A 20032-nucleotide genomic window follows, 5' to 3' on the forward strand; every position below is an offset into this window, starting at 1 on the left:
CTGTGTCTCCCTCTCTCTGTTCCTCCCTCACTTGTGCTCTGTCTCTCTCTCTCAAAAATAAATAATAAATGTTAAAAAAATTAAAAAAAGAACACTTAAACTGCCAAAACTATATATATATATTATATATATACGTATATATAATATATATAATATATACGTATATATATAATATATATAATATATATTATATATATGTATATATAGTATATGCATATATATAATATATATATAAAGAATACATCTATCAGGAAAATTATTAGAACACATGCAACAAAAATTCCAAATTAGCTTAATAAACATTACAAAAAGATAAGGTAAAATATTAGCAATACAAAACCAGAAAATATTGAAAAGCTCAAGAAGGAATGCCAGATATGAAAAAATATAATTGTTCCAGGGGTCTATTGCTACATAACAAATTACCCCAAAATAACAATGGTTTAAAATAACAATCAACACGGGGCGCCTGGGTAGCTCAGTCGGTTGGGCTTCCGACTTTGGCTCAGGTCACGATCTCGCGGTCCGTGAGTTCGAGCCCCACATCGGGCTCTGGGCTAATGGCTCAGAGCCTGGAGCCTGCTTCTGATTCTGTGTCTCCCTCTCTCTCTGCCCCTCCCCCGTTCATGCTCTGTCTCTCTCTTTCTCAAAAATAAATTTAAAAAAACGTTAAAAATTTTTTAAAAAAAAATAAAATAACAATCAACAAAAACATTTGTTCACAAACCTGCTGGCTGAGTAAAGTTCCGCTCTACTCTACATGGCATCAGCTGGAACCAGAAGATCCATTTCCATGATGACTCATTCACACAGCTAGCAAGTTGTTACTGGCTGTAGGCTAAGAGCTCAGTGGGGCTGTGGATCAGGGGATTGGGTACCCAACATGTGTACCTCTCCACGGGCTGCTTGGTTTCCTCATGGTATAGTGGCTGCAGTTCATGAATAAGCACCCCAAGAAGCAGGGAGTAGAAACTGACAGTTTCTCTAGGTCTTGGCCTGGAAACAGGCCCAACATCATTTCTGCTGTATTTTACTGCTCAAGCAATAACCAAGCCCAGATTCAAGAGAGGGTGGGGAGGCACTGAACCCATCTCTGGATGGGAGAAGTATCAAAGAAATATGGGACCATGTATTAAAGTTACCATAATAATATTTGAAAAAAAATTTGTAATTCAGAATGAATTAATAAATTGGAAAGACCAAATTAAGCAATCGTCCCAAAAGAAGAAAGAGAAAACAATGAAAGGGAAAACAAAGATGGAGGATGGAAATAGGATATCTGCACAACAGGAACCCCAGAAAAAGAGTAAAATAAAAAATGGAGAAAATCTACAGCATGAACAAACCTTGAAAACACACTAAATGTAAGAAGCCAGACACAGGGGTGCTTGGGTGGCTCAGTTGTTTAAGCATTTGACTTTGGCTCAGGTCATGATCTCATGGTTCGTGAGTTCGAGCTCCATATCAGGCTCTTCGTGGTCATCTCAGAGCACACTTCAGATTCTCTGTCCTCCTCTCTCTCTCTTCCCCTCCCCTGCTCACTTGCACTCCCTCCCTCTCTCTCTCTCTCTCAAAAATAAAGAAAGAAACTTAAAAAAAAAAAAAAACCCAAAAAACAAAGGAATTGAAAGCAGGGACTTGAACAGGTATCTGTATACCAGTGTTCATTGTGCATCTGAAAGGTGGAAGCAACCTTGGTTTTCATCACCAGATGTATAGATAACAAACTGTGATCTATACCTACAATGGAATATTATTCAGCCATAAAAAGGAATAAAGTCTGATATATGCTACAAGGTAGATGAACCTTGAAGACATTTTGTTAAATGAAATAAGCTGGATGCAAAAGGACAAATGCTGTATATAAGTTATCTAGAATAGACAAATTCATAGAGACTGAAAAAAGAATAGAGGTTACCAGGGGCTGAGGTGAGGGGAAACGGGAAGGTATTGCTTAATAATTACATTACATTGTTTGAGATAATGACCAAGTTTTGGAAATACCATGATGTTTGTTCAACATTTGTGAGTGTTTTTAAGCCCACTGGTTTGTGCACTTGAAGATGGTTAAAATGGCAAATTATTACATATCTTTTACAATTAAAAAAATAATGTGATATACGAAAACCACTGAACTGTACACTTTATTTTTTTAATTTTATTTACTTATTTTGAGAGAGAAATAGAGAGATCATGTGAGCAGGGGAGGGACAGAGAGAGAGGGAGAGAGAAAGAATTCCATGCAGTGCAGAGCCAGTGCGGGGCTTGAATCCATGAGCTGTGATATTATGACCTGAGCTGAAACCAAGAGTTGGACACTTAACTGACTGAGCCACCCAGGTGCCCTTGAACTGTACACTTCAAATGGGTGAATTGTGTGGTATATCAATTTTATCTCAGTAAACTTGTTTAAAAACAAACAAAAAATCCAAGATGTAATTAACCAAATAATTCTAATATTTAGAGGATGATAGGAGGAGAGAGGGGGAGTGAGAGCTATAAGTCCTCATTTTGGGGGGCACCTGGGTGGCTCAGTAGGTTAAGCGTCTTGACTCTAGGTTTCAGCTCAGGTCATGACCTCATGGTTCGTGGGTTCGAGCTCCACATTGGGCTCCATGCTGACAGTGTGAAGCCTGCTTGGGATTCTCCCTTTCCTTCTCTCTCTGACTCTCCTCCATGATCTCTCTCTCAAAATAAACTTTAAAAAGGGTTAAGAAAATAAAAACAAAATCCTCACTTTTCAAATTACTGAGTCAATAAATAGTATCTAAAATGTATGTCTAAAGAGCTGGCATTTGGGATGACTGCGTGGCTCAGTTAGTTGAGCCTGTTCGACTCTTGGTTTTGGCTTAGGTGATGCGTTTGCAGTTTGTGGGTTTGAGCCCCCACCCACGTTGGGCTCTTCTGTTGGGCACAGAGCTTGCTTGGGATTCTCCCTCTTTCCCCCTCCTCTGCTCATGTGCATGCTCTGTCTCTCTCTCTCTCTCAAATAAATAAACTGAAAACAAATAAACAGCTGGCAATTAAATACATTATTTAGAAATATGGAGGAAAATACCAGTAAATATCAACAGTTAAAAGTGCTGAGTGATTGCTGGGAGAACAGAATTGGGGAATGGGAGTGTGAGGACAGAAGTTGGGGAGCTGACTCTTCAGCCCACCTGGCAGCTCAGTGTATTACCACAAAGTGCACCCCTAAATAACCACCATCCCAGGCAAGGTATGGACATTGCCAGAACTCCAGAAGTTCCTTAATGCCTCCTCCAATTGCCACCCCATCTCTCCCCACCAACCACAGACACTTTTTTTTTTTTTTTTTTTAGTCTTTGTTTTTTTAAATGGAGATGCAATTGACACATAACATTGTGTAAGTCAGGCATTTTCTAAGTATCTGAGTTTGATGATACCACTTCTTGTTTTCTTATTTATTTATTTATTTATGAGAGGGAGGGTGCGAGTGAGTAAGGGGCAGAGATAGAGAGAGAATCCCAGGAGAGGCAGTGGGGGAGACAGAGAGAGAGAGAGGGAGGGAGGGAGAAGCAGGGCTTGTGTTTTACTGGAAGCAAGGCTCAAGCTCACCCAATGTGGGACTCAAACTCCTGAATCATGACATCATGACCTGAACTGAAGTCAGAGCTTAATGACTGAACCCCCAGGTGCCCTCTTGTTTCCTTATTTAAAGTCTCAACCTGATCATGCATCCCTGAACATTAAGTTTAGTCTTTTCTGGGTTTTGTTTTGTTTTTTCAGAAGGCTCTACTCCAACCCCAAGATCAAGAGTTGCCTGCTCTACCAGGGGCCATCCAGGGGCCCCAGTTTTTTAAAAAACTTTTCATTGAGAAAAAAATATCCATACAGAAAAGTTCACATAAGTGTATACAGCATGCTGAAATGTTCACAAAATGAACACGCCCATGCAACCAGGACCCAAGATACAGCACTTTACCAGAAACCCAGAAGCTCTTCTTCATGCCCCCTTCCAGGCAATACCTCCCCGAAAACTGACTGTAACGGTATAGATCAGTTTTGCTTGTACTTTATATAAATGGAATGACATAATATATATTATTTTGTACTGGCTCCTTTCACTCAACATTACTTTGAGAGATTCTTGCACGTTGTGTGTAACTGTCCTTGGGTATATGTCTTCAACTTTAGTAAAAAAAAAAAAATATCAAACTGTCTTCCAAAGCAGTGTTTATCAGTTGAATCAGCCACCAGCAGGGTATGCTCCTTGCTCCATATCATTGCTAACACTTGGTATTGTTCACCTGTTAAATTTTAGTTGTCGTTACTATGAGTTTTATTTTGCATTTCTTTAATGGCTAATAAGGTTGACTATCTTTTCATCTTATTGGCCAATTTAATATCCATTCTTGTAAAGTTCCTATTCAAATATCTTCTCCATTTTTATATGGGGTTGTCTGCCTCTGGATATATGCCTTTCGTCAATTATATACGTTGAAAATTTACTCTTTGGCTTGCTCTTTCACTCTTTTTAAATTTTTAAAAAATTAATTTATTTTTGAAAGGGGGGAAGGGGCATGAGAGAGAGACAGAGAGAGAGAGGAAGGGGCAAGGAGAGAGGGAGGGAGGGAGAGAATCCCAAGCAGACTCCTCATGTGGAGCCTGATGTGGGGCTTGAACCTATAAACCACAAGATCATGACCTGAGCCAAAATCAAGTCTGACACTTAGCCCACTGAGTTACCCAGGCACCCTCTAGGTTCAGCTTCTTAAAAACAAACAAACAAACAAACAAACAAACAAACAAACAAACGTAAACCTTTCAGAGACTGGTAACCCACCCATTGTTACACTCCATGATGGGATAGATACCACACTTGAACTAGATTTCTTTGTGCTCTTTGGTGGGCTCAGGCTTTTATCATAATAACATGGTAAGATGCCTCTGCCCTTCCCAAAAGAGACAAAGTTGGAGGCCACTCACTTGAGAAACTGAGGTGAGACCTACAAGACCCCTCACCAACCAAGAGCCCACCAGACCCCACTCCCCTGCTCCCCAGGGAGAAGGAAGGACTTTCACATTTGGCTCCATACCCAAAATGTTTATTCTCAGCATACACTTGTGCCTGGATGACTAGGAAGGGGACTTTGTGAGACTTTGCCACAGAGACCTCTGGGAGACTGGCCAGCTCACCAGAACTACAGGATGAGGGCTGAGAAGGTAGCAGCAAACAAGAAACTTAGAACAAAGTATGGGGAAGCTTTTGAGGGCCTCCGGAGGACCTGACTGGTTGGCCACTCGGTCACCTCCAGGTGTGTGGCGAGGTGTTCACTCTGAAGCTGAGATAGGAGGTGGGAGTGGCAAGACCTGACCACCTGCCTGTCTGGAAACTCATCCTCCACAGGGTTCTGTCCATTGTTCTCCTCTCTCACCTGGGGGTGGGAGTCAGCAGTTAGTGGCTCCCATAGCTCCTCTCTCACCCACTCTAACCACTGCACCATCCTTTTGCCCAACCCAGCATACCTGTTCCACGTGTCTGAAGACCCGCAGCAGGTTTCCACGAAGGACACCCTGGAGCTCTTCCTCACTCCAGCCACGACTCAGCAACTCCTCTATCAGTACTGGGTATTTGGACACGTCCTCTAGTCCCTGAGGGAACCTGTGTGGCCATGGGCCACCAGCTGTGGAACCTGAGCCCTGATCCTGGTCTAGGGCCCAGTGTCCCACCAGCCCCAATCACACATGTGAAATTGAAGGCCATATTCTCCAGGCTACTGAATGTCACTTTGGAAGCTCCTTGAAGACAGAGCTTCTGTGGTGTCTACCCCCTGAGCAGATGGCTGGCCTACAACAGATCTGCTGAGCTGGGACTGCAGCAGGTGCTAGGCAAACGGGCTCTGCTGGGGTGGGGTGTCGGGGAATACTTAATTAATGTGACGATCTGGAGTGGCAGTGGGTCCACCAGGCCACAGGAGGGACAGGGAGAGCCCAGGAATCAGCCCCTGGGAGTGGAGAGACGTCAAGTGAGCTGGAAAACCAGAGCCTGTAGATGAGGTCTGAAGGGTAGGAGGACCATGGAATGGAGAGACTAAAGGACTCCCTGCTGTGCCCTGCTCAAGACAAACCCCAGGGAAATACTCACCGACCAGACCCATCATAATTCCCGCCAATCCCGATGAACTCTGATCCAATGACAGCTCTGATGTGGTCAAAGTGATCTAGGTGGCAGGGGTTAGTGTGAGCAGCACTACACTGGAGTCAGGCCCTGGGACCAGCCCTGGTCTGGGGAAACTCAGTCCTGACCAGTTCTCCTGCCCACAACACTCCAGGCCATGGCAGCTGACTTCATGGAGCTCCCAGCCCATTGTGAGTTCTGAAGTGACTACAGGCTGAACTGTGTCTCTTTAGAATTTTTTCTGCCCAGAAGCCACCCTGCCTCTGGGTTCCTTGAGAACCCATCTGTCCTGTCCAGAGAGGTGACAGCAAAAGACATTCAGAGGCAGGGGCAGCTGCTTCCCCCAAACCCATCAACATTGACTGTGGCCCCAGATCTGGGTGGCAGCGAAGAGCCATGTCTCCTCTCCTGGGTTGTCAGAGGTCTGCCCATTGCCCAACAGGTGTGCTACACTGCTGGAGCTGTCCTGAAGGCCCCATGGCCACAGGCTCAAACTGCACAAGAAGTTGAAGCGAGGCTCACCTGCCACGGTGGACACATTAGCCAACAGGTCGCACTGTAGCACCCCCATGGACAGCGTCACCATCACAATGCCACCATTCTTCTTCTAGAAGGATAAAGAAATGAACACTCAGCCCCCTCAGTTTGGCTCTTCAAGCCTGATGGCCTGCTCTGTGCCCTGGGGGCCTAGTAGGACAGTGCTCAGTCCTGGCTTCAGGGGCTGGAAGGGGTTTCAGCTCTGGGTTTATGGGCGCCTGAGTGGAGCTGATTTGGCCTCAATTTTCAGAGATGGGGAAGGTTAACCAGCCATGGGTCCAAGGGTGAGGTCTGGACTGGTAGCTTTGTTCAAGGTCAAGAATGTTTGCATGAAACGCGCCTAGCTCTGGGTGTGAGGGCTGAGGTAGCTGCTCACCAGAAGTTGCAGAATGTCATCAGGAACATTCAGCAAATTGTCGCACACAGCCCTGGAAGCTGAGTGGGAGAAGATCACGGGAGCCCTAGACACCTTCAGTGCCTGCCGCACCAAGGTGTCTGACGCATAGGACAAGTCCACCATCATGCCCAGGCGGTTCATTTCCCCTACCACCTTCTGCAAAGACAGTTTGTTTTTTGAGGTGGGGGAGATGTCAAGGATGCACACACGTGTACACTATCTGTAGGTGGAGAATGGGTGGGGTAGGGTATGGAACAGGAATCCTCACCTCACCAAAGCTTGTCAACCCACTGACGTTGGTGTAGAAGTGGTGTTTAAACTTGGTGGAACTTTCTGCCCTGTGGGACAGCCAGAAGAAGGCAGTCTCAAAGGCAACATCCTGGGCATCAGAGCCTGGGGGCTCTGCAGTCCCTCTGTTTGTCTATCCACACCCCCTCTCCCCCCCCCCCTCCCCCGCTACCCCTGGAATAGAGTAAGGACCTGGGCCAGCTGCTTTCTGGGAGTGTGAAGGACCTGTTGAGAGTCCAGCCTCCTTTTGTGGATCCCTCTGTCCTCACCTGTCTGGCAGTTGCCCCACCATGTCATCTACCATTTCACCGTGGCTAGGCACTATGCTCACCAGGCCGTGTTGCAGGTGAAGGTAAGTGTCAGGAAGCGCACTCCCAGCAGGTAAAAACTGCGCAGCACAGAAAGGCTGCTGTCCAGTGAGTGACCACCCTCCACACCAATGAGGCAGGCCAGCTTTTGAGTGCTGTTCAGACCTAGAAGAGGATGGATAATCAAGTGGTCAGGGCCCAGGGCCAGAACCATCAGAGTGAGCCCCTAACTATCTCCCCATTTGCCAGCCCACCTTTGGCTGAGGTCACAAGCTCCAGTTCAGAGTAGGAGGCACACATGCGACGAATGAGGTCAATCTGCTCCAGTGTGAGGCGCACAGCATCCTGGTCCTGTGTCTGGCATGGGGCTTGGGCTGACCAGAACTAGAGGTAGGCCCCGGGGGTCCAGAATGAGATTAGAGTGGTCTCCAATGTCCTTGGCCTGCCACTCCTTCTCAGCCCCCAAGGTGCTCATTTGGGTCATTGGCCCAGAACGAAACACTACATGACCCTATGGTATCCTGATGCCTATTAAGCTTGCTGCCAGCAGCCAAACTGTGGACTGTGAAATATCATTGTCTGCTGTTTGTCCATGTGCTATGTGAATGCCCCAAGGCCAATCCACTATATCCTTTGTGGCTCTAACTCTAACCCCACACTCACCAGGGATTTTCTGGTCACTTTCTGTGTGTCTCCACAGAACCTGGGTACCCATGTGGTTGGCCTGTCTTGGCCTCCAGAGCCCCCACATTCCCAGCAGTCATGCGATGACACATTGTGTGTTCTACGATTCTAATCACTGAGAGGCCTGCCTACCCAGGTTTCTGTGGCCCCCGACATTCCCCAGCAGCCATGTCGTGGCACCCTGTGTATCCCTGTAGTACCTGGGCACCCACGAGGCCATCCCTGAGCTTGTCCAAGCTGGTCTGGCCATAACTGAAATTGCGCAGGTTAACATCTTGTAGCCTGTTCTGGAAAAGCTGTCTCAGGAGCAGGGGCAAGTGGTTGTGGCTGGGGGCATCAGGACAAAGGTAGAGTGGAGAACATGGACTCAGGTCAGACAGGGCATGTCAAAGTACCTGGGCATGTCCTGTCCCCCTCCCTCTCCCCCCTCCCCCCCCCCCCCCCCCACCTCACACAGACAATATGGAAAAATTCCTGAGGTGCAGCTTTGGGGAGGGGTGGGGGCCTGTAGTGTACACCAGGAACAGGGTAGTGGGGGGAGGGGACCTGGCTGATGGAGGAGAGAGTTCATCCAGGGGTGGTGTGAGGAAGCCTCCTCACTAGCCCTGCACGCTGAGGACCCCTTCCCCTACCCAGGTGTGGCCTCAGTCTCCACCTGCCCCCGCACTGCCCCTGCTCACCCGTCCACGAGAGGGAAGTCCCGCATCAGGGCGCGCGCGCGCTTCCTCAGACTTGGTGTGCTGGAGGTAAGCGGCGTGGTAGGGGAACTAGAGAAGGCCGTGGTCGGATTGCTGGGGGCTCCGGGTGTGGTCGGGTCGCTGGGGGTGCCAGGAGTGGTCTGGGCACGGGTTACCGCCCTCTGCAGCAGAGACAGCAGGAGCAGCAGACGCAGCAGAGGTCGCCAGCGAAGCGCGTGGGGGCCCTCGTGGCCCAGGGGCCTCATGTTGCGCAGGGTCGGCCGGGCAGGCAGTGGCCGGTCTCGAGAGGAGGGGCGCGAGGGGCAGAGGGCGACGGTGGGGTCCCGACCGGATTTACGTGACCGGTCGTGAGGAGGGGCTGCAGGCAGAATGCTTCTCCAGACGAGCAGGGATCCGCGACGCAGCTGCGCAGCGTGGCCAGAGGGGGCGACACAGACCTCCACCCTCAACTAGAGGGCGCCCCAGGGGGCCAGACCAGCTTCTGCCGCGCAAGAGCACGCGAGTGGGAGAGCGGCAAAGAGAGAGGGAGAGATCCCAAGCAGGCTCCGTGCTCAGGGCAGGGCCTAACCCGGGCTGGATCCCATGACATCCTGACCTGAGCGGAAATTGAGCATGACGCTCAACCGACTGAGCCACCCAGGTGCCCCTGTACATTTTTTAATAAAAATGAAATTTAAGAATAATATGGGAGGGGCGCCTGGGTGGCTCAGTCGGTTGAGCGTCCGACTTCGGCTCAGGTCATGATCTCACGGTTCGTGAGTTCGAGCCCCGCGTCTCGCTCTGTGTTGACAGCTTGGAGCCTGGAGCCTGCTTGGTATTCTGTGTCTCCCTCTCTCTCTCTGCCCCTGTCCCACTCGTGCTCTGTCTCTCCCTGTCTCTCAAAAATAAATAAACATTTTTAAAAATATTAAAAAAATTAAAAAAGAATAATATTATGGGAAACCATTTTGTTTTAGTAACTAGTATTGAAATTTGCATCTGTACATTTGTTAATATATGGGCACACACAAAAAAGACTCTAGATTCTAGGGGCTCCTGGATGGCTTAGTTGGTTAAACGTATGACTTCAGCTCAGGTCATTATCTCATGGTTTGTGGGTTCAAGCCCTGTGTCGGGCTCTGTGCTGACAGTGCAGAGCCTGGAGCCTGCTTCGGATTCTGTGTCTCCCTCTCTCTCTGTCCCTCCCCTACTCTCTCTGTGTCTCAAAAATAAACATTAAAAAATTAAAAAAAAAAGACTCTAGATTCTAAACATTAATTAACTATAGCCATCTTGGAAAGGGGGTAAATTACTCCCTGGTCAATTTATGTCACATGTTTTTCTGTAATATGGTCATCCTGGCTGAGGGATTTTGTGGGTAGTGCTGGTGAGGGCTGGCTCGTTTGGTAAGAGATTAGTGGAGGCACCACAGCAGCTGAGCCTGGAAAGGATGGGGTCTGCATTGGGCAGGGAGGTGGAGAGGGCATCCCAAGTTGGCCAATAGCTCAAGCAAAGGTCTAGTTCCGACAGGATGGCTGTCTGTAAGGGAGGAGCTGGAAGGTCCTCAAAGGTGTAGAACAGTGGGACAAAAATTCTTACTGCTAAGAACATGAGGGGACTTGGTCTGACATGACTTCATGTGGGGCAGAAATCCTCCTTCAAGGTAAGGCGGTTTCCAGGATGGCTGGAGGCTTGAGCGGTATAATTCATTGTTTTCTGCAGAAAAAAAGCCCTGACACAGGGGAAACTGATCTCAGAACTGCACCTGGGTGGCGTCTGGGCCTCCTGGGCCTGCATGAGGTCCTACCAGGCTGAAAGGGGTCTATAACACAGACTAAAATATGAATTGCCCCCTTCTGTATCTGTGTCTGTCAGCTGTTCTCCCACCTAGGCTCCCTGATAGGTGGGCCTCCCCTTTTGGGTGCCAGAAAAAGGGCCTTGACCTCTGGCCACTACTGCCTCCTGTCCATCACTGCTCCCTTCTCATGCCTAGTGGTTAAGGACTAAGTCTGACCCTGCTGCCTTCAGCTTTGGCTATCTCAGAAGAGAGGGAGAAAGAGAGGGAATGTTTATTCTGGTCTCATATACCAAGCTGACTTGCCAGGGGAGGTCTTCATTTAAGTTATATAAACAATATAGTGAATGATGAATTTGTTAATTCAAAACTTTATCAAAAGTTCAGAAGTACTGCACATACAGCTGTTTCCTGTAATAGTCTTAGGTGAAAGTAGGGAACATAATGTTTATAATTGATTTTTTAAGTTTATTTATTATTTATTTATTTATTTTAAATGTTTATTTATTTTTGGGTGGGGGGAGAGAGGTAGAGAGAGAGGGAGACACAGAATCCGAAACAGGCTCCAGGCTCTGAGCTGTCAGCACAGAGCCCGATGTGGGACTCGAACCCATGAACTGAGAAATCATGACCTGAGCTGAAGTTGGATGCTCAATCAACTAAGCCACCCAACTGCCCCTATGATTGATTTTTAATGTTATTGAATTAATAAATAAACACCATTTCACATGTCTGATTTTGGTTGACTAAGTAAATCAGAGTAATATTCTTCCTGATAACTGGAAATGTTGGGCAAAATATAAAAAGGATCTTCCTGAAGACATCAAAAAGTTAAACAAGATATTACAAAATTACTTGATGAGGATCCAAGGAAAGTGGAAACCTAGAGATGAGCCCAACTTTTGGGCTAGTTCTTCTACTAGGGGTGTGGTGCTCTAAAGAGGCAGAGATTAGTGTCCAGGGTCCACCAAAATAAGGAGAATCCTGATGAACACTTAGTTTTGAGTTGGAACACAAAAAAATGTACCTAGGAGAAAGAATGAATTGGAATTAGGGCCTTCTACTCCAGGTCTGCAGCAATTCTGGTTATTAAGCAATTGTCTCTCAACTCCAGATGCAGTCTTCTGTTCTCAGCTCTGTGAGGCTGGGGCTCAAACTCTTCCTATTTTTTAAATATATTTTTAAAGTTTACTTATTTATTGAGAGAAAGAGAGAGAGGGAGGGAGAGAGAGAGAGTGAGCGGTGGAGGGGCAGTGAGAAAGGGGACAGAGGATCCAAAGCAGGCTCTGTGCTGACAGCAGAGAACCCAACGTGGGGCTCAAACTCTTGAACCATGAGATCATGACGTGAGCTGAAGTCAGACAACCAACTGAGCCACCCAGGTGTCCCTTAATTATATTTTTAAAGTTTATTTATTTATTTTGAGAGAAAGAGAAAGCACGCACAAGCGGGAGAGGGACAGAGAGGATCCCAAGCAGACTCTGTGCTGTTAGTGTAGAGCCCTATGTGGGGCTCAAACTCACCAACCGTGAGATCAGGACCTGAGCCGAAATCAAGAGTCAGATGCTTAACTGACTGAGACACCCAGACACCCCTATTTTTTTTAATGCTTATTTATTTTTGAGAGAGAGCGAGAGAGATTGGGCAAGAGAGGGGCAGAGAGAGAGAAAGACAGAATCCCAAGCAGGCTCCTCACTGTCAGTGTAGAGCCCAAGTCCGGGCTCAAACCCATGAGAACCAACTGTGAGATCATGACCTAAGCTGAAATCAAGAGTCCAACACTTAACTGACTGAGCCACCCAGGTGCCCCTGGTGCTCAACTCTCAAAACCACATTTCCTAGAAGCCTAGCTGGTTTCCTGTTACATTCTGTCAATAGGGGCAACAGAGCAAACTGAAAGAGGTTTTCCTGTTCCAACAGTGACAGTTGGCTGCAGTCTGCAACTTCTGGCTGTCATCGAGTAGCCTTGCCAGCTCACGTTTAGAACACTTGCACCACCTCACAGGGCCCTGTCCTTAGAGGTCTGCTCCCTAGCAACACAGGGCCCTGCTGTAAGCTTCTATCTTCTACCACCTTTTCCCATTTTTCCCCTAAATGGACAGTGAGCTGGATCAGCTCCCCCTGAAAGGGTCTGTAAAGGGACTAAGGCCATCTCAGAGTGCTACTTAATCCGCCCAAAAGAAGTCAAGAAAAGAGGGAATAGGTAAAATGAATAGAAAACACTATTGGAACTTTCTGAGTACGCTGCAGAGTACAGCCAATTTGGAGGCTGAGGCAAAAGGAAAAATGTGTTCCTATATGTTTTTTAAAAAAATGTTTATTTTTGAGAGAGAGAAAGCATAAACAGGGGAGGTGCAGAGAGGGGGTGGGGGGGAGACAGAGTCCGAAGCAGACTCTAAACTGTCAGCGCAGCGCCTGACTCGGGGCTCAAACTCACAAACCATGAGATTATGACCTCAGGTGAAGTCAGATGCTTAACTGACTGAGCCACCCAGGTGCCTCATGATTTGTATATCTTCAATTTCTCACTGTGCTTTTATTGGTCTGAAAATGTATTACTTTCCCTTCATTTTTGAAGAATATTTTCACTGTGCATAGAATGGAACATTGGTAGTTACTTTCATTCATCAGGCTAAAGATATTCCACTGTGTATGGATTTCTATTATTTCCATTAAAACTCATTTGTCAGTTTTATTGATGTTCCTCAAATTAATATGACTTTTTAAAAATATGACTGTTTTTAAGACAATCTCCTGTCTTTGTCTTCTTGCAGTCTAACTTTAAAGTACACAGTTTGGGGCTATTATGAGCAGCACTGCTTTAAATATTATTTTGTATGCCTTTTGGAAAACCTATGTATGCATTCCCGTTGCGATATATACCTGGGGCAAAACTGCTCAGTCATGGGGTATGCATAGGCTATTAGTATTAACTATTATTTTTATTAGCCATTATCTATTATCATGTTATTTATTATTATTAGCTGTTGCCATGAGTATTAACTCTTAATTTTGGCTATAATTAACAGAGTTGCTATTGCCATTAATTGCCTGGGGGTAAGATAGTGTGGTTGTCTAAGTAGCTTGTGCCTCTCAGAAAGGAAGTCCCTGAAGGGCAGGGCAAGGAGTGGATCTATATCCAGGGAAATTCAGTCATTGGAAGCCCATGTACTATCCTGTAGCCTGGCATTCTGGGCTCTATCCAAACAGGAACAAAGATCATTTGTGATCCAGGCAGGTTCCTTTCTTGGGAATATGAACCAGAGTTCCCTTCAAGATCCCCAGGTGGTGGTCAGTGGGTCAGGATGTGGACTGAGGTGAGCTATTGAGAGGCATCCCAGAGGAAGGTCCACTCTCCCACAGCCAGAGCTACTCATTGTCTTCTTCTAGTGCTGAGCCCAACCATCTGGGCCTTCTCAGGCCATGCTAGTGAGACTCAGGTGTTACTAGAGTAAATGGTGGCTGAACTGCAGGTTCCTCGACCAACTACCAGAATTGGGAGCTGGCACCACCAGACCCCGCCACAGAGAAGGACACTCATGCCTGTTTCCATGTGTAAAACATTTATTTTCAGGAAATGTGCCTGTCTGCATGATGGGGGTGGGGGTGGGGGTGGGGGAGGGCAATGTGGGGTATCTGCAACTGCCATAGTAACATCTGGTAGGATTAACTGAGTCACCAGAGCCACAGAATGAGGACTGAAAAGGCAGCAATAACTGTGAGGCTTGGGGCCACGTTGGGGGAAGATTTTGACAATAACTGTTTAGGTGAACACTTAGGTGCCCAATGTGCCGAAGTCTCAGTTAGTTTCTGGTCTCGAGCCAGACACCATGTCTGAGGCAGACGTGAGAGAACAGAGCGGCAAGAACTGCCCAGCTGCTCATCCGGGAATTCATCCTCCAAGGGGCTTTGCCCCTTGCTTGTCTCCCGTACCTGGAGGTGGCAGTCAGTGGTCAGCAGCTCACACAGAAGCCCCAACACACTTGCTCAGGCCCCTGCGCTACTCTTTTGTCCAGCCCAGCATACCTGTTCCACCTGTCCAAAGACCCGCAGCAGGTTTCCACGAAGGACACCCTGGAGCTCTTCCTCACTCCAGCCACGACTCAGCAACTCTTCTATCAGAACTGGGTATGTGGACACGTCCTCCAGCCCCTGAGGGAACCTATATGGTCGTGAGCCAGTCAGCTGTGGAACCTCAGCCCTGTTCCTTGTTCATGACTCAAAACCACAGGCTTATGTGTCCAGGGACTACTGAATCCCAGCCCTTGTCTGACACGGGAAATGGATACTTGGAGAGAGTAAGTGATTCACCCCTGTTCTTCATCCTGCAGAAGGAAACTCCCAACCTCTTTGAATATTCATAAAAACTCATCAAATTATACTTTTTGGATCTATGCCTTTCACGGAATGCAAGGTTTTCCTCCATTTATGAAAAGAAGAAAAGCTTTTATTTATTTATTTTTCAGTTTATTTATATATTTTGAGAGAAAGAGAGAGACAGAGCATGGACAGAGAGAGAGGGACAGAAAGAGAGAGAGAGAGAGAGAGAAAGAGAGAGAGAGAGAGAAAGAGAGAGAGAGAGAGAAAGAGAGAGAGAGAGAGAAAGAGAAAGAGAAAGAGAGAGAGAGAGAGAGAGAGAGAGAGAGAGAGAGAATCCCAAGCAGTCCCCGCACCATCAGCACAGAGCCCGATGCAGGGCTCAAACCCACAAAGAGTGAGATTGTGACTTGAGCTGAAATCAAGAGTAGAACGCTTAACTGTCTGAGCCACCCAGGCGCCCCTAGAAGGAAAGCTTTTTAAGACCCAGCTGTAGGCAGAGGAGTTGGTCAGTCCACACCAGACCTTGCTAAGAGTCTGCTCAGAAGCAGTGGGTCAGCGGCACTTGGCTGGCTCAGTAGGAAGAGCATGTGACTTTTGATCTCGGGGTCATGAGTTTGAACCTCATATTGGGTATAGATATTACTTAAATAAATAAAACTTAAAAAAAAAGGCAGTGGGTCTGCTGGAACTAAGGGTGGGGCACTAAGGGTGGGCAGATCATGACCTAGGGGTGGGACCAATGGGTCGCAAACAGAAACACACTCTGTGTGTGGGAAGATGCCAGGTGGGCCTAAAGTCCATGAGGATCACAGTGTGGTGGGCATGGTGACTATCAAGGCCCTACTGTGGCACAGCTAGCCCCAGAGAAGCCCCAGAGAAGCACTTACCCTTTAGCCCCATCATAATCTCCACCAATCCCAATGAACTTGGATCCAATGACTGCCTTGATGTAGTCAAAGTGATCTGGGGGATGAAGGGTCAGCAGTGTGGGGCTTCTAGGACGGGGGTGAGGTGGGGACTGGTCTCTACTGATTCCCCTTCTTGAAGCCTGTAGGCTATGGAGGCCAATTCCTTCATGGCTTGGCACCCAGTGTGCCAACTTGAGGAGGTAGATTCCAGTTGGCTCTAGACTGGAATTTAGATTTGGAGTGGACCCCAGTTGGCCATTTCTCATTCAGGATTCACCTTGCCTCCAGTCTCCTTGAGAACCATGGGGGCCCCTTTCCATGGGTGTGGAGGATGAGAGATGGATAAAGAATATAACTGATAAAGACCAAAGAGACTTAAGGGGCTGCCCAATCCCTTGGCCAGAGGCAGGGGCAGGGAGCTTTATGAGGCCCTAGAGAAGCACAGATGGTTAGCACCTGGGCTCTATGTCTGACTGCCTCCTTTCTACCCATCAGTATTGTAGTATCAATTCTGTATCTTCAGTTCCACATGGCACCAAGATGCTTTATACTGTCCATCATTGAATTTTTGGGCACTGTGTCTACTGCCAACAATGAGTCAGACCACTGGGGCTGTTCTGAGGCCCTCCCCCCAAGGCTTCGGGCCCAAATCAGAGCTATTCAGAGAGCCCAGGTAGGGCTTACCTGCCACAGTGGACACATTGGCTAACAGGTTGCACTGCAGCACCCCCGCTGACAAAGACACCATCACGATACCACCATTCTTCTTCTGCAGGGGTGGACAAATGGACAATCAGCTTGGCCCCCAGAGCAACCACCTGCCTCTAGGCTCCTGTGAGGAATGTGTTCAGCTCTGGTTTTGAAGTCAGAGGAGACTTCACCTTTCTACACTCTAGGATTATGTGAATGGAGGAGTCTCAGCTCTGGTTGGTGTGGAAATGTCTTGACCATGGGGGGCTTATAGAGTAGAGGAGTATTTACCACTTAGAACCCCCCACACCTGGGTTCAAGAATCCACGGGCTGTGGACTGTGGGTTTGTGAGGGTAGAAGATGTTCAGCCTAGGGTTTGAGGAAGTTGAGGAAACAGGGGTTCAGGTTCAAGGACTCCTGGTTTAAACCTTTTGTTTTAGGTTTGAGAGTCAGGGTAGTCTCTCACCAGAAGCTGCAGGATGTCATCAGGAATGTTCCTGGCATTCTTGCACACACCCCGGGCAGCTGAGTGGGAGAAGATCACAGGTGCCCGTGACACTTCCAAGGCTCGCCGTGCCACAGTGTCAGAGACGTGGGACAAATCTACCATCATGCCCAAGCGGTTCATTTCAACCACCACTTTCTGCAGAGACAGGTTAGGGAAAGGGCGTCAGGGGTGCACATGTGCGTGCATTTATCTGTAGGAACTGGTGGGGCATGCACATTCATGCGGGGCGGGGTATGGAATCAGGGTCCTCACCTCACCAAAGCTGGTCAGCCCGCTGACACTGCTATAGAAGGGATGGATGCCCTTAGATGAGCTCTCTGCCCTGCAGGATGGCCAGGAGACAGTCTGAATGGTGGCCATGACTTGGCCACAAGAGCCTACTGAACTCTCTATACCTGCAACCCCTGGAGCAAGAGTAGGGACCCAAGTTGGGCTGGGCCTGGCAGGAGGGAGTCCCTACTGGGATCCAGTTTTGCTTTGCAAACCCCTGCTCCCCCCCCCCCCCACCCCCCCAGGGTCAGTGCCAGATCCCAGGGGTAAAGCTTGGTCTGAGCCCCAGTGTGATCTTGGGCAGATCACTGCATCAGTGGGTGCATACCATCTGCACTGTGCTCACCAGGGTGTGTTGCAGGTGTGAGTGAGCGTCAGGTAGCGCACACCCAGCACATAGAACGTACGCAAGACGGAAAGGCTACTGTCCAGCGAGTGGCCACCCTCCACACCAATGAGGCAAGCCAACTTCCGTGTATTGTTCAGAGCTGGGGGCAGGTAGGTCAGATGATCACTTTCAGAGGCTGGGGTATCTCAATCAAGTCCCTAACACCCCCCACCAGTCTACCTACCTTTAACTGAGGTCACAAGCTCCAACTCAGAATAGGAGGCACACATGCGGCGAATGAGGTCAATCTGCTCCAGGGTGAGGCGCACAGCATCCCTTTCCTGGGTCTCGCATGGGACGTAGGCTGACCAGAACTGGGGGAAGGCCAGGGGTTGGAGCTCCCTGGACTTCTCATAGCCTCCACAGCCCACACAGCAAATGGGGTCACATGTGATGCATTGCTTGTTTGGTGGTACTCGGATGCCCACCAAACTGGTTCACTGCAACCCCTGTAGCCCCCAGCATCCATGTTGTAGAATTTTGGGGGGCCCTATGATAACTGAGTTTCCATGTGACTAACTCATGGTTTCTGGGGCCCCAACACTCCCTCTCAGCCATGCTGTGTGTCCCTGTGATACCTGGGCACCCACGAGACCGTCTCTAAGCCTGTCCAGGCTGGTCTGGCCATGGCTGAAATTGCGCAGATTAACATCCTGTAGCCTGTTGCCATAAAACTGCCTCAGGACAAGGGGCATGTCATTGTGTCTGGAGGGAGAGCAAGGCAAGGTCAAGTCAGGGGGAAATGGGTGGGCTCCTTAGACCTTGGGATTAGGCAGGACATGGGGCCAGCAATGGGGGGGGGGGGGAGGATGTCCCCCACACCACACTGTCACAGACTATAGTAGGACCCCTCGAGGCCTAGGCTGGGGAGTTCCCACCAGGGAGGGAGTGACAGAGGAAGGGAAAAGGCACCCACGGATGATGGGAGAGTGAATCCAGGGGTGATGTGAAGGGGCTTCCTTAGGAGCCCTGCATGAGGACCTCTAGCCCTGCCATGGGGTCGGCTCAGTCTCCACCCGCCCCCACATCGCACTTACGCACCCGTCCACGAGAGGGAAGTCTCGCATCAGAGCCCGCGCGCGCTTCCGCAGACTTGGGGTGCTGGAGGTGGCCGGCGTAGTCGGGGCGCTGGGGGTTCCCTGAGCGGTCTGGGCGCGCGTTAAGGGCGGCGGCAGCGGCGGCAGCAGCGACAGCAGGAGCAGCAGACGCAGCAGAGGTCGCCGGCAGGGCGGGGAGGTACCATCGAGGCCCAGGGGCCGCATGTTGCACGAGCCGGACAGGTGGGCAGGGGCCGGTCTCGAGAGCCTGAGGGGGCGACAGGGGCAGAGGGCGACGATGGAGTCCCGACCGTCGACTCGGGTCACGCGGCGGTGCGGTCTTGCAAGGGGAGAACCGAGTCACAGGACCTCGGACCCAGCCGCGGAAAGCCGCGACGCGGAGCAGCTTGGCCGCCAGGCGAAGGCACGCCCTCCCCTCCCTCCGCCCCCCTGCCCCAGCCTACAGGGCTTCACCAGAGGGGCGGGCTTTCTGTTCTTACCCCTCACCCCACTCCCAGCGCTCTGAGGGGCTGACCCAGGTTGCTCTGCCTCTAACCTTGTTCTCCAAGAGAGGCAAGGTTACTCCTTTCAGAGTGTAGCCCTGGGCTCTGAGGCCTCTGTCATCAACATTATGTCCCCACCTGCCTGCATCCTGCACCGGCCACCCTGAGGGCTGCACGCAAGTGTCTCTGGGCTCTCGGTTTCCTGGTGCTGAGCCATGTGGGGGTGGGGGTGGGGGTGGGAGGAGGAAGTCTCTGGAAATGAGGGGTTAACCTTGTGGACTTTGCATTCAGGAAGAGGCCCTCTGCCCCTGACCTCTCTCTCCCCTACTTTACTCCCTTGCCTGCATGTCTGTCCCCTGGGGACTCCAGCCAGAACTGGGAACTGTCAGGGGTGCCCCTACCCCTGTCTTCCCCCGTGTGTCTCAGGAAAGACCTCCCTCCTCAGGAAATGCTAGTGCTCCCTACGGTCTGAATGGAGGGACTTTTGGGACGTGAACTGAGCAACCATCTGGGGGGTCAGGGACAGTTTACTGAACAGAGCAGGAACTCAGTAAACTTTATGAGTGGAAGGAAATTAAG

General features: G+C 49.1%; 2 protein-coding genes across 7 annotated transcripts; both read right to left on the minus strand.

The window, feature by feature from the left end:
• Positions 1-5053: 5053 nt before the first annotated feature.
• On the minus strand, positions 5054-9501 carry DPEP3 (dipeptidase 3). 2 transcript variants are annotated; one of them, XM_060650388.3, is made up of 10 exons: positions 9037-9501; positions 8557-8683; positions 7927-8056; positions 7696-7837; positions 7345-7414; positions 7056-7232; positions 6665-6749; positions 6110-6185; positions 5491-5626; positions 5054-5399 (listed from the first exon to the last, which is right to left on the minus strand). In XM_060650388.3, the coding sequence occupies exons 1-10, from the start codon at positions 9297-9299 to the stop codon at positions 5166-5168; spliced, it is 1440 nt and encodes a 479-aa protein (XP_060506371.1). In that variant the 5' UTR covers positions 9300-9501; the 3' UTR covers positions 5054-5165. The 2 variants fall into 2 exon arrangements, with proteins under 2 accessions (XP_060506371.1, XP_060506372.1); XM_060650389.3 differs by lacking the exon at positions 7056-7232 and having other exon boundaries at positions 9037-9406.
• On the minus strand, positions 9411-19652 carry LOC132690241 (dipeptidase 2-like). 5 transcript variants are annotated; one of them, XM_060650391.3, is made up of 11 exons: positions 19507-19615; positions 18955-19218; positions 18492-18618; positions 18098-18227; positions 17872-18013; positions 17508-17577; positions 17214-17390; positions 16741-16825; positions 16036-16111; positions 14855-14990; positions 14365-14761 (listed from the first exon to the last, which is right to left on the minus strand). In XM_060650391.3, the coding sequence occupies exons 2-11, from the start codon at positions 19173-19175 to the stop codon at positions 14504-14506; spliced, it is 1422 nt and encodes a 473-aa protein (XP_060506374.1). In that variant the 5' UTR covers positions 19176-19218; positions 19507-19615; the 3' UTR covers positions 14365-14503. The 5 variants fall into 5 exon arrangements, with proteins under 5 accessions (XP_060506376.1, XP_060506375.1, XP_060506374.1 ...); XM_060650393.2 differs by lacking the exons at positions 14365-14761; positions 19507-19615 and adding an exon at positions 9411-9535 and having other exon boundaries at positions 18955-19286; XM_060650392.3 differs by lacking the exons at positions 14365-14761; positions 19507-19615 and adding an exon at positions 11354-11855 and having other exon boundaries at positions 18955-19286.
• Between the last annotated feature and the right edge of the window lie 380 nt (positions 19653-20032).

This window comes from Panthera onca, chromosome E2, assembly GCF_046562875.1.
Source record: "Panthera onca isolate mPanOnc1 chromosome E2, mPanOnc1 haplotype 2, whole genome shotgun sequence".
NCBI lineage: Eukaryota > Metazoa > Chordata > Mammalia > Carnivora > Felidae > Panthera > Panthera onca.